This window comes from Hetaerina americana, unplaced genomic scaffold (assembly GCF_022747635.1).
Source record: "Hetaerina americana unplaced genomic scaffold, ioHetAmer1.1.p SCAF_9, whole genome shotgun sequence".
In the NCBI taxonomy this organism is placed as follows: domain Eukaryota; kingdom Metazoa; phylum Arthropoda; class Insecta; order Odonata; family Calopterygidae; genus Hetaerina; species Hetaerina americana.
The window spans coordinates 53,902,166-53,915,364 of record NW_027287538.1 but is presented as its reverse complement, the minus strand read 5'-3'; the positions used below and the strand labels follow the sequence as shown (position 1 = coordinate 53,915,364).

The 13,199-nt window shown below is 36.1% G+C and overlaps 1 protein-coding gene across 3 annotated transcripts in view; it reads left to right on the top strand.

Annotated features, from left to right (window-relative positions):
• Positions 1–13,199, top strand: part of atl (atlastin GTPase) — a 99,358-nt gene that overhangs the window by 75,939 nt on the left and 10,220 nt on the right. For all 3 annotated transcript variants that reach the window (XM_071598113.1, XM_071598111.1, XM_071598114.1), the window contains 5 exons: positions 2,204–2,380; positions 9,161–9,316; positions 11,232–11,381; positions 11,860–11,998; positions 12,608–12,792. In XM_071598113.1, coding sequence (XP_071454214.1) covers positions 2,204–2,380; positions 9,161–9,316; positions 11,232–11,381; positions 11,860–11,998; positions 12,608–12,792 — 807 coding nt within the window. The remainder of the gene's footprint in view (positions 1–2,203; positions 2,381–9,160; positions 9,317–11,231; positions 11,382–11,859; positions 11,999–12,607; positions 12,793–13,199) is intronic.

Sequence of the window (13,199 nt, the reverse complement as noted above, 5' to 3'; positions counted from 1 at the left end):
GGGTTCTACTAATTGTATCATATATTCAGGATGGTCACTCAGTCGAGGTAGTCGTTAATAAGTCAATTTCTTCAAAAATTTGGGATAAAAATTGAGAAAATTAGCAATTTTAAATCGAGATTTCGTGTGTGATATGCAATATATAATGGGAACCAATAATGCCCCTTGGGACAATGTTTCTTTCCTGTTGTGAGGTCAGTTCATGTTTGATATAAGCTTGGGGAAAACACTGAATGTGTATCAGGAATTCATAGGGGAGAAAGCTATGATCAGGAATCTGGAAAATGAGTGGCCACCCAGTATATACATGTCAAATATAGTGTATAGCCTACCAAGTATGGTATTCACTAGCCCAGCAAAGAAATGTTAACTAATCATCATCTATAGTTCATTTTGGTGCTGTTAAGTTAATGCCAACACCAATGTTCTGTTTACCATTTTCTGTAGTCCACATGGTAAAAATTCACCCAAATTCTCCTGGATGTTCACTTGTTCTCAGCCAGGGTTGTTTCATAATGGTTTTAGCTACTATTTCTGAGCAAATGGTTTGAAGCACCTCAAGGTCAAAAAATATTAATTGTGGAGAGTAAATAGTTGGTTGATAAAATCATTGACATTAATGATTGCCTGGTATGCTGTTCATGTATTGCACGTTTGGAACCTTTTCTCCCATACCACATTCTGAAAGTCCGGGTTGCAACTTCAGCTCTTGGTCATATCTTAATTGATATGATGTATTGATGATATGCTACATTGAGGATATTTTGCAAGGTTTGCAAAAAAAGTATCTGTAACAATTTTTTCCTGATGTGAGCTTGAAGTGCTGAATTCAGACCGTCACTCAAGTGTGCACATGATCACAGATTGTATTGGTATTGATAAAATGATAGAAATCACCATTATCACTGAATATTTGGCAAAGGCGAAAGATCCTAAACTCGTCCCGAAGGTCTTGACAGATGACCAAGAGCAGAGTTGAGTATCTGCTTGTGCAGACCTTCTGCAATGGGATAGTGACGATTGCCCAACCCCCCTACAGTCCCAACTTGGCACCAGGAGACTATTTCCTTTTCCTAAAAATGAAATCAGCCCTATAAGGACATCAGCAAATCTATTTTTCGTATACTTTTATACAAATCATGTATGCTATGCCCCATATTTATCAAGCATATACATGATGTAGTTCCGTGCATATTATTTATGTAATGAGTATCTATATTGACCATCGTAAGCTTTGCACCGGGTCCTCTTTACTTATTTGTATATTACCCTCCAGGCTCCAGTTGTTATTTAGCCTTTCACTTTGGTTTGAATTTTATTTAAAGCTTAAGAACAAATTGGCTGGTGTCCTGGCTGAAAGTATTAAGTAATGAAACTAAGCTGAGGCATAGACAGAAAAGTTCGTAGTTATGTGTTAGTATTAGTATTTCTAAATAAGAATTAAGCTTTGTTGAAAGTGTTTTTTGTATTAAATTGCAAATATATTTCAGCATAGGCATAGGGCAGCATTTCCCCTAAAGGTTTCAAGATACTTAACTGAAACATTTTTCTGGGGATTTAGCATAACCACTAGCATCCAGGGCATTGTGCCTGTCATTGTCAGTTGGGCAAGGAGACATTTTTTTGTAAGAAGAAAGCATATCTCGATAAGGGCAAAGGATGGGGGCAGTCTTGGCCTAGCCTGTAAACCTTGTGCTAATTTCAGTAAAGATAGTATTGTATTGCCCTTACAGAAGTTTTAATTTCAAAGTTGAATACATGGCAGAGACAATTAATATAAAGTTGTCTGAGACTTTCAACTGTCCCTAGTAGAAAGTAATTGGTTTCGTTTTAATTCATCAGCTGATCTTACTTTCAAAAGATTGTTTTATCTGGCCTACTGCACAACTCTAGGAATTTACCCCCCCATAAATTTTATTGTTGTTATTTGCATCAAAATGACTTGCTACCCACCTAGTGCTGAGTTAATGAATTAAATAATTGCTGAATAAAATGCCTGAATTCATTTTATTTTATTTATATACGGAAATAACCCTTTTACAAAAAGAAAGGCAAAAACATATATTAGTCCCACAATTATAAAACACATTTACATATGGGTGCCAATTACATAAAGTTGTTATTGCATTGCTATTCAATGTACTGATTTAATTATGCTTTCCAATTTATTATGACAATTTCTTTACCTCCTCATTGTGTATAGTATAGAGTAGCTGGAAGCCTTGTTGATCCAGATCCAGATCAGAAGGCTAATTGGATGGGACCAGAGGATGCACCTTTGGAAGGATTTTCTTGGAGAGGTGGTTCAGAAAGGGATACCACTGGAATTTTAATGTGGTCTGAGGTTTTCCTTGCCAAACTTCCTAACAGAAATGATGAGGTAAGATTTATTGTTTTACTTTTTGAAAATTCATATGTTATATTTCTAATGAACCTTCAAATAATTTCTGAAACATTCAGAATGAAGAAAACTTGTTGATGCTTTCCTATTTTGATGTCCTCTTTTTGAACTATCATAATAAAATCTTATGTAAAGATATTGGCGTAATCAAATAGAGCCCTTATTAAGAGAGCTGGCATCTAGCATGATTTTTTAATTTCTCTTTAAAAACGGATCTAGTTAATGTCATAATATCTGCCAGAACTAATCAGAGTCCACCCTATTGATAATTTGGGAGGGCTAAGGCATCTGCAGTTCCAATCCGGAGTTTCATTCTCAATGTAGATGCTAGCTGGGAATAAAATGACTTACCTTGGTATCTTTTCATTTTAATATTATTAAACCCCATCTTTGGTGATGAATGATTTTCCGAATAATTTGAAAATTATTGACAGCATACTCAAATAAGTACCATAATGTGTGGTGAGTGTATACATGGAGCAAGTTTTGACACTTGCAACTGTTGATACTTGCCTTGTTTTCTTCTCAGTATATTGAATTCAATTTACTGTGTTTCCCAGCCCATAAAACATATTTTTTCTCCAAAATCAGCTGTAAAATCAGTCTGCATCATATGGGGTATACAGGTATTACTTCAATCTTCAATTAGCGCAAGCTGATCTGCCAGAAAATACTTTTTATTATAGTTTTAAATGTACATTAATGTAAATTAATGTTTTAATGCATAGGAAATGGTTGCCTTTCTTACAAATCTCAATAATATCACTTTTGAGGCGGTATTAAGGAACAGTTTTTTCATATTTTGTTGAAAGCTCTTCCTCTAAATATTCCTAAATAAATCTTAAATTATGCAATGTAGCGAATTTAGTTTCATCTCACCAAGTAATATGCATAGGGCTAATGGGGATGTCACCCCTCCGCTAATACATGCATACATTGTATCTCCTGATAATCTCCGAGTCTATGGACATTCAGTAGCATGAGTGTGTTGTAAAGGAATAGAAAATGGTTGCTTTTAATACAAATTTCATTGATAACAAAATATTAAGAGGAATTATGTATGGCATAAAAATTTTAAATGATAATGATCTCATGGGATCTCAAGAGAGAAGATTATCATACAGTATTACATTTAAACTTGAATTTGTGAATAACGCTTCAGAACATGGAAGCAAGGCAGCTGAAAGGCGTTTGGGTCCAGTGATAATGAATTTCTGAGATTCTACAATGAATAAACATTGATATGTATGTAGCTGCTAATTTTTTGATGTAACCATTCAATTTTCTTTGTGTTAAGTGTTAACATCAAAATACATTCATCTTTTCTATCTGGTTTAAGTTTTTTTCATAATTACCTTCCTGAAAAAATCAGGGTGCTTCTAATGAGTTAGGAAATATGGTATTATTGTTAGCGTATAAGTGAAGTTTGTGTCGTGGAAAATTATTCAATTCTCATTTATAGTTAAACAAATTTTTGTTGGCCACCTGGTAATTTTTTAAACCTTGCATGGACAGAAAGAAACAACTGTTTTGTAAATATTAATATACGTTTAGGTGTTCTCTTTAAAGCCCCATTTAGAGGTATCTGGCAACTATAATTTAATTCTTGTAAAGATTTTAGTCCCTGAAAATAATTGTGATTTTGTGTGGGGTGAAGCTCATAAAAAATCCTCACAAGAATTTCAAAGGTGGTATATGTGAGGGATATCTAGGGCCGAATCACATTAGCTTAATTGAAAAAGCGGATATTTGGTAAATACAAAACATTTTCCCGTTTATGAAAGGTATCTCAATGACTAAGTCACTCGTTATGGCTGACAAGGTCGTGGTACGAAGGTAAATGCCCTAAATAATCTAGGGTAATAGTCTGTGCAGTATGCAAATAAGTTGGACATTAGTGAAAGGGATTTTCTTGAAGAGAAATGAAGTTTTTACTAAAAAGTCTTGCGTTAGGTTTACTTTAGGAACGTAGTTACGTGTGAGTGTTTTATTTTGTTCCTCATTAACTTCATAGCTTATCAGCTGAATTGGTCTAAGATCTTCGTATAATATCTGTTCAAAAGTTCCTGAACTTTTTCATTACATTTTTACTAAAGTTATTTAACAATCATTCTGAGTTGCATTTTCATCAAATTTTGCAGCGTCTGCAAAAATAAATGTCTGTAGACAGTTTTCTAGTCATAAGGAATTGTGTACATATCATAAATAATTATCTATCTATTTCAATTCTTTTTTACTTTTGCAAATCGAGTTCGCATTCCCAGTGGCTTCATTCGATGATAGAAGAAAAGGTGAATGTGAACCTCCATCCTGAACAATGTATACATAATTTTCTTTGAAAAAACCTTGTACATACTTAATGTTTTTCAGCATGGAATGTATTATCGTATTTTACATTAATTTACATGCAAAAAGTTGTTTCCGTAAACTAGTGTTTCGCTTTGTGAGAAAGATCTCGGTACGGATTATGCTGGTGTCATGAGTTTCCACTGTATATGTATTTTGTACTTTTCTTGCTGCTTGACAACTCCTATACTTGCATGATATGTATGGTCAGTGGGCACTGAAAGTATAATTATTGTTGCACTGAAGCAACATTAACCACACAAGTACTTTTTTAGTATGTGTAAATCAATGCCTTTACGAGCTTGAATTGGAAAAGAAAACACTTTATTCTTCCATGTATGTTTTTATTAAGCACGGCCTTCGATTCAACTTGATAAGTCTTCATCAGATGAAGTCTAGAAGACACATTGCTTTATATACTAGGCACAGTAGAGGAAGGGCGAGGTGCAGGTAAGTGGGAGGAGTAGAATGAGAAGGGAAACTGGTGTATGTGTATGCAGGGGGTCAGAGGGGGAAGAAGGCGGATGGGCATGGCATCGGGGAGAAAAGGGAATGTGGAACAGAGGGAGGTCCTGGAGGAGGGAGCGGGAGGAATACATCAAGTCATTAATCAATATACCCTTATAATGAGTGTTCTTGGAAACTTCCAAATGTTCCATTGCATCTAATCTAAAGCCATTATTCCCCAAATATAGTGTGTGTTCCAAAAGTAATGCAATTGAATTTCCTGCACCGCTCCTATTGGTCAGAGTGGAATCAAACCACTTTGGGTAGGTGGAAGGGACACCAAGCTTTGCCACAACATTGGTCTCAGTGATCTCCAAGCTCTGGAAGCAGTAGGGCATCAGTTATTGTAAACCTCTGCATGCTGACCGTGCCGCGAAAACAATGGAATCCACGATCGAGCAATGTCATGCCACTAAGTGTTGTGCTTTACTGAAAAAATCTCTTGAGGAGACTTACAAAATGATTTGTGAGGCTTACGGGGACTCGGCGCTATCCTATTCGCAAGTTTCGAGGTGGCTAAAGGCCTTCAAGGAAGGCCGGGAAGAGGATCACGACAAACAATGCTTTGGGCAGCTGTCGACCAGCAAAACCGACAACAATGTGGCTCGTGTTCAACAATTTTTGGACCCAGACCTTCAATTGAGTATCAATATGGTTGCCAGTGAAGTGAACTTGTCATCTACTGTTGTGTTTCGCATTGTTACTTGTTAAAAGGGACGTCGGGGGGAGGTAAGACATCTCCGCCACCTGGGAACTCAATCACGTTCCTTGCCACAACATGCTACAAGTCTGTGAGTTCCCGGCCAAACACCAGGTGCCAACGCTGCCCAACCCCCCCTATAGTCCTGGCATCACCCCAGCAGATTTCTTTTTGTTCCCTTGGATTAAGTAAGGAACCCTTTTTTCATCCATGGAAGAGATCCATTCAGCCATGATGAAGACCTTGTGAGAGGTCCCCGAAGGCACCTTCCAGGGCGCGTACTGGCCATGGCAGAGTTGCTGGAAAAAATGTGTAGATTCCCAAGGATGGTACTGTGAGGAATTTTAAGTGTTTATACAAATCTATTCAATAAATTACTTAAAATAAATAATTGCGTTACTTTCGGAATGCAACCTGTATAACCTCGTGAACAAAGTTACTTGTGTGGTTATTGTCCAGTAGGTGCTTGGCAAAATGGGAAGAAGGATTTCTGTTTTTGAAGCGGGCATAATGTTCTTTCACACGTTCACAGAATTTGCTCCCTGTTTGTCCAATGTAAATGGCAGAGCACTCGCAGTGCAATGTATTCACCCCACTCTTTTCCATAATGGCAATTTTGTCCTTGCTGTTGGATAAAAGATTCCCTAAGTTGCCTTATAGAAGGCTGGTTTTATCCTGTTCTTTGGAAAAGTTCTGGTCATTTTACGAGATATATTCCCCAGAAAGAGAAATCTTTTCCATTTCGCTGTGTTTTTCTTGGGGATGAATTTGAATATGGATGTTACTGCTATTTTTTATAATTTATTCTGATACAACTTTTGAACTAATTGGGAGCAGAAACAGTTGTATACAGCTGTCATTTTTATCATTTGGAGTTCTTTTAGAGTGTTTTGTGGAGACAAGCGGATACTTGTCGCTTGGTGGATCATTGAGTTGAATGCCCCTAATTTTTGGAGAAATGATCTTTTGACGTGAGGTGAATGATGTGATCTGTGCAAGTATCTTTTCTGAAAATAGGGAAGTCCATTTCCGTTTATTTTTTGCGATTGTAATGTCAAAAACTAAAAGGGACTCCATGAGTTTGTTCTCCATTGAGAATCTAATATGTTTGTCCTAGGATTTTAGAAACACCAAGAAGCTGTAGATTTGTCTTCATGAACCTGCACACACACAAAATATATCATCTACTTAGAGGTGCCAATAGATTGTTTTTCACTAAGTTGTTTGATGAGGAAAATAGAACACTTTCCACCTGGTCCATAAAGGTCCACTAGTAGAAGTGATAAAGGGGATCTCATGGCCAGACTATGGGTTTGTGAGAAGTATTTCTCGTTGAACTGGAAATAGTTCTGGGATACACTTGTTTTTAGGACCATATACAACTCACTAATAACTGGAAATGGAACCCCTTTCCAAAAAAGCATTTTCTCGGCTAACTGGAGAGCTTCTTGGGTGGGGATACTCGGAAATATGCTGCAGACGTCAAAAGACCCTAGGATGCATTTGGGAGGATTAACTCTGCAAGGCGGCAGGCTAGATGGGAAGTTTTTGACTTAGAAATTTGGAGAGAACTTGGTATAGTCCTTGAAGATGCTGTTTGCTTTACTTGGCAGGTGGTGATTAGGGGCTGAAACATTGGAAACCACTGGGCCTGATAGGAATATCTGGTTTGTGGGTTTTTAGGAGACCAAAAAATTGGAACAGTGACGGATTCATTTGCACTAACCTATGAGCTTTGAGTATCACTGGCCAGGATTTAATTACTAGTTTGCACTCTTTTTGAATATTTGTTGTTGGACCACTATGCACTTAAATTATGCTGTTCTAATTAGTAAACACTTCACACTTTCTGATATAACTATCTTTTCCGAAAATCACCACCAAATAGCCTTTATTAGCCTTCAGAATCTCAAAAAGTTTTTCGGAAGCCACTTGACTTCTTGATGGATTTCAAAACGGCCAATTTCTGAAGATTGCCCTTGTGGTTGAAGGTTGGCTTTGAGTGTTACTTTTCAAATTCTCAAGCCACAAGCTGCTTGGTTCCTTTATTCTCTTGAAGGAGGGCCACCTCATAGTCTACTGCCAAACTCTTTATGTCGTTGACCGTAATAGGGACATTTGGGACGTATTTAAACCCTTTCTCCAAGAGTGATAATTCATTGGGAAGAAATTCATGATCTTTTAAATTCAATACTCTAACAGGAAAGGAATGGGGTGCTGGGACTGAAGTCTTTCTGCTTTATGGGAACAGCTTCATATTTTACATCAAACTGGACTTTTGCCTGACCTCATCTTCGAAACATACCCCTCGGTCCATTGTAAATCGTGTGTTAACTCAATGTGTAGGAGGAGAAGGTAGTAAGTAAGAGATGGTCTCGTCTCATCTCGTTTTACGTGCTATTCATGGAGTTCCCCTTTTAGCCATGCTCTCTTGCCTACTTCTACGGTGTGTTTTCTGGAGGATGACCAGGTCTTCTTACTTTTTGGTTGGATGTATTTTGGGAAGTCTCTATGGGTGATGCATTGATTATTGAAGATGTTCGGAGATGTGATGATCTTCTGCACCATTTTGCCTTATCTGTGATACAATAAAAGCTTAAATTGCCAAAATGAAAATGATAAATGGTCATAAATTTTCGACATGAAAGAACTCAATATAATTAATGTTTTCTCATATTCACATATCACAGATTACAATGATAGCATAATAGGTCCATAACACATTTTTAATGCAATAATATGCAAAATTTAGGGTTGTTCTTAACCCTAGAAGGTATTTTAATAAACATAAAAGTCCAAGTGTATCCCAGAAGTGGTTTACTTTGATTGGCCACATGAATGAAATTAGTCCCAACTTCCCCCACATAGTCGAACATGTTTTAGCACTCTTTTATTTTTATTTAGGAGAAATTTTTGACAGGAATATTTTTAATTTTTAAATATTTCATATCACTGGTATATCTATGGGAACTCTCCGCCTTCTCTATGATGTATAACATTTTTTATATAAACAATGTTAGTAATTAAACAATGCACATATCTTATCTCCAATTTTAAAAAGCACCTGCAATAATTATTTTTATATGTTTTAACATGTTATCTATATCTTCTGGTACATTCAAATGAAAATGTTGCCATTGTAGCCCCTATTATAATTCTTTTACATCTTGGCTTGTGATTTGATGTTGATGTTTTCTGCTTGGCAGGTGGCAGTTCTCCTAATTGATACCCAAGGAGCTTTCGACAGCCAGAGTACAGTCCGAGACTGTGCTACGGTGTTTGCCCTAAGCACCATGACTAGCTCTGTACAGGTGTATAATTTATCTCAAAATATTCAAGAGGATGATCTTCAGCACTTACAGGTGATCCATAAATCATTATTTTATTGCCTCAGTTATAATAACGTCAAATTATCAAATCTTGGCTATTGCATTACTGCTGTTTTATAAAAAATTTTGAAGCCCAACAATCTTTAAAGTGAAATTTCAATTTTTTCGTATTGTTAATGATTCTCATGCTAAGTGGTACCATGGGATTATCTCCTGGTCTGTTTTTACTTGTTGCTCTCTGAGCGATCATGCATATAATATCTCCTTCGGCTAGGAGAGGAAATTTAATGTAATAGCCTTGAGATGAAAGGACAAACAATAGATAACTAGTAGTGCTGCACCTGTTGCCCACTTTTTCACTCTAAAATTTCGTACAAATTTTAAAGAAATGTCAATTTTAAATAATAGTATTGGGCAAAGGTTTTTTTTTACTGAAAAACTCTAAATGTGGATAAAATGAAGAGGTTAGCACTTCCTATTGAGGTGTAATTAGACCTCCATTGGCTTATCCTGATCAAAATGCTTCTTCATTAAAAGAGATTAATTTGTTGTGGTAGAAAAAAATTTTATTGTTCAGTGCCCTCATCTCTACCTGACACATACTAATCAGCATCATCTTCAAACCTATAAAACATTCTAGAAGATCTTGAACATGTAAACATATAATTTTCAAAAGTTGCTACTACTGTTCATGCATGTCCTAACGAGATCTTTGGTATCTGTGGCAAAAAGGAGTAATACAAGGAAGTAAGAGGCTTAAAATGTCATTTCCATCACAAAACTAATTGTGAATATAATGGCTTCTTAAAATAAGATGAGATAAGTTGTTTAAGATCCAAGTCATTTGGGATTCACTCCCTTGGCCCATAATGCTGGAACAACATTTTCCCCTGTGTTGCAGTAAGCATCTTCAGGTCAGAAGTGTGGCAAATGGTCAGCAATGCTGGTAAAACTATTGTCCCAGCAATATGGACCAATGAGGAGTAACACCTAGAAGACCTAGATCTTCAATAGTTTCACTCCACATAAGTCTACTCAATGAAATAAGGTGTTGTTGAATAAGAAGTGTGGTAAGAGTAGGAATATTGCATTGCTTGTTCTCATATGCAACTCAAAAGGGACACAAAAGATAACGTGTTCTGTAAAGCCATGAATAAGTGGTAAATTCAAAATTCTCTGAATTCACAACAAAAATATTATTATGATACTTTTCCAGTGGGAGAGTTTTATCAAACTTGAAATAATGAAACAAATAATTTTTTAGATGTCTTCTTTTTGTTTAAGGCTGTAGCTACTTTGGGCACAGACTTTTCCCAAGGGTTTTGCAGGCCTTAACAAAAATGAAATTGCAATGTCCAACCTTAAAGAAGTCCACCTCATATGACTCATCTCATTGTTGCAACCTATAACATTCATAATAATATGAATTTTTATGGTAAATTATAAATATAAATGTTTGAAAAATTGTGAAATCTCATGTTAATATTTTAATGTCCCAAGTTCAGTGTCTTCAGAAAAAATAGGTTAGGTTTTAAGATTTTATGCCAAGTTGTCCTTGGGATAATAAAACCTTGATATAAACTGTCAATTAATTAATTAATTTTTTAATTTTGCTTTCATCCATGTACAGTACTTTGGTCTTTACATCAGACTGTTAGCAATGATATACATAACAATACACACAAGCACCCAAGCTCTAGATAGAGACAAGCCAGCTAGGCAGGAATCAAACCTACTACCTCTGGGTTGGCAGGCGAGGATGTTACCCAGGCCCAGCTAATTTCTACAGTCCTGAGAGTTTTGTTATATCGAGGATTTGCTGCATAATTTAGCATTAACTATATGCATACTACCCCTGTACTGTTAATGTACTTACTCCCTTCTATTTATTTTCTGTCTATGGAAACATTCAACCTCATCAACCAATCCTTTACTTTTTTCCGTGCAGTTATTCACCGAATATGGGCGGTTGGCTCTTCAAGACAGTGGAGACACACCATTCCAAAGATTACAATTTCTGGTGCGGGATTGGAGTTTTCCATATGAGGCAGACTACGGCGAAAAAGGAGGGCGAATTATTTTAGACAGGAGATTAAAGGTTTGCACAAGAAATAGGCAATCATATCATTAATAATCAGGAATTTGATAATTGCTAGTAAATTTTATAAATATTTTGAAAGTTAAATTTTCTCTCAGTGAAACAAAAGATAGCATTTTATTGGGACAAATTTATGGGAGATCATGACTACCATGATGGTATAAGATCATATCTCTTTTAAACTCTGAAATGGGATTCTCTAAATGAAACTTCTCAAAAATTTATAATCTGCATTGAAGTGTTTTTGTTTGTGTTAAATTTAAATGGGCTCATGAGAGAGATTTTTAGAGTCATTGTCATTTTATGTATATTTTATAGACTTCTAGACATTTTTTTAAAGGTGAACCTAAAAGTATTTTAATTTCTGAGTAATTCAAGCATGTATTTAAATGTCTGTTCCATCAAATGAATCTTGCCTTTGTAGCCAATTATCATTACAGTTTGAGGAAGATGAATGTTTGGTGTGATCTCATTTCAGTTGTCAGACAATCAGCATGCTGAACTCAAGTCAATTAGGCGACACATTCGCCAGTGTTTTACCAGCATAAGCTGTTTCTTGATGCCACATCCTGGGCTTAAGGTGGCAACTAATCCTAAATTTGATGGCAGGTTATCAGGTATGCATATATTGAGTACTTGGTGCTGCATTCCTTTTGTAACTGTTCATTTTCTTTAGCTCCTATGATGAAATAGGCAAGTTGAGGAACTATGTTAGCCTGCTGGCAGTGGACTCCTGCCTTGTGGCAGGATAACCATTGAGTTAAAGCCAATCAAAGTCATCAATGTGCAATTTTTCTTAAATTGGTGCTCTCCATGAAGATTGGTTGGCTCATTTGGAGGTGTACATTGTCATGGTACAATGCATTGTCCCTAAGATGTTTCCAACAAGTCATAGCGAAGCACGACTGCTTCATAAAATAAGGATCACATTCACTAGACCTTCTTTTTTGAGTATCTGAGATCAGAACTATAATGTTGAGATTGTACCGCTCATTTTTGAAAATCACAATTTTTCATTCAAATAAATAATGAATATGGACCAAAGTACAATAATTTAGAGTTACCAGGATAAAGTAATGAATTATGAAATTTTGTGTGATATAGTTACAGGTACAGTAAGTTTTGTCTGATACTTTGGCATGACTTCAAGTAAATATAATATAGAATTTTAGTATATATGAAATTATACAAAACTTCTCAATAACTTGTGCACTTTTTCTTTACAGACATTGAACCTGACTTCAAAGAACAGCTGCAAATTCTGATTCCCCTTCTTTTAGCCCCAGAGAACTTGGTGTTAAAGAAAATTAGTGGTCAGGATGTGAAAGCAAAAGAATTAGTCCAGTATTTCAAGTCTTACATTCAAATTTACAAGGGAGATGATTTGCCAGAGCCAAAATCAATGCTGGAGGTGAGTGGTTTTTCTCTTTCCCCAAGTTTCTTAAGTGTTAGCTCTAATTTTTTGTACAGACACGGTATTTGTGCCCCAAGGAAAACCTGTGACTACTTTATGCATGACATAACGGAAGAGAGACGAGAGTGTTAGAATCCAGGACAGACATCAATAGGTGCTCTGCTTATTGCATTGTCATCAATTCCATTGCAATTTGATTTTAGCATGCTTACACCATTTCCTTCTCTTGGTGCATACCTTGAAAAGAGCTTAATTTTATTTATGGTCTGTGGAATGAACCCTCATTGGCTCCTTTCTGTGACTGTCCAAAGCTTGTATTAGACAGCCACTGTATGTCTCTTGCCCCTGACACATTGATGCATTACTTCATACATGTCATCCTGCTAATGACGCTTACAGAATCC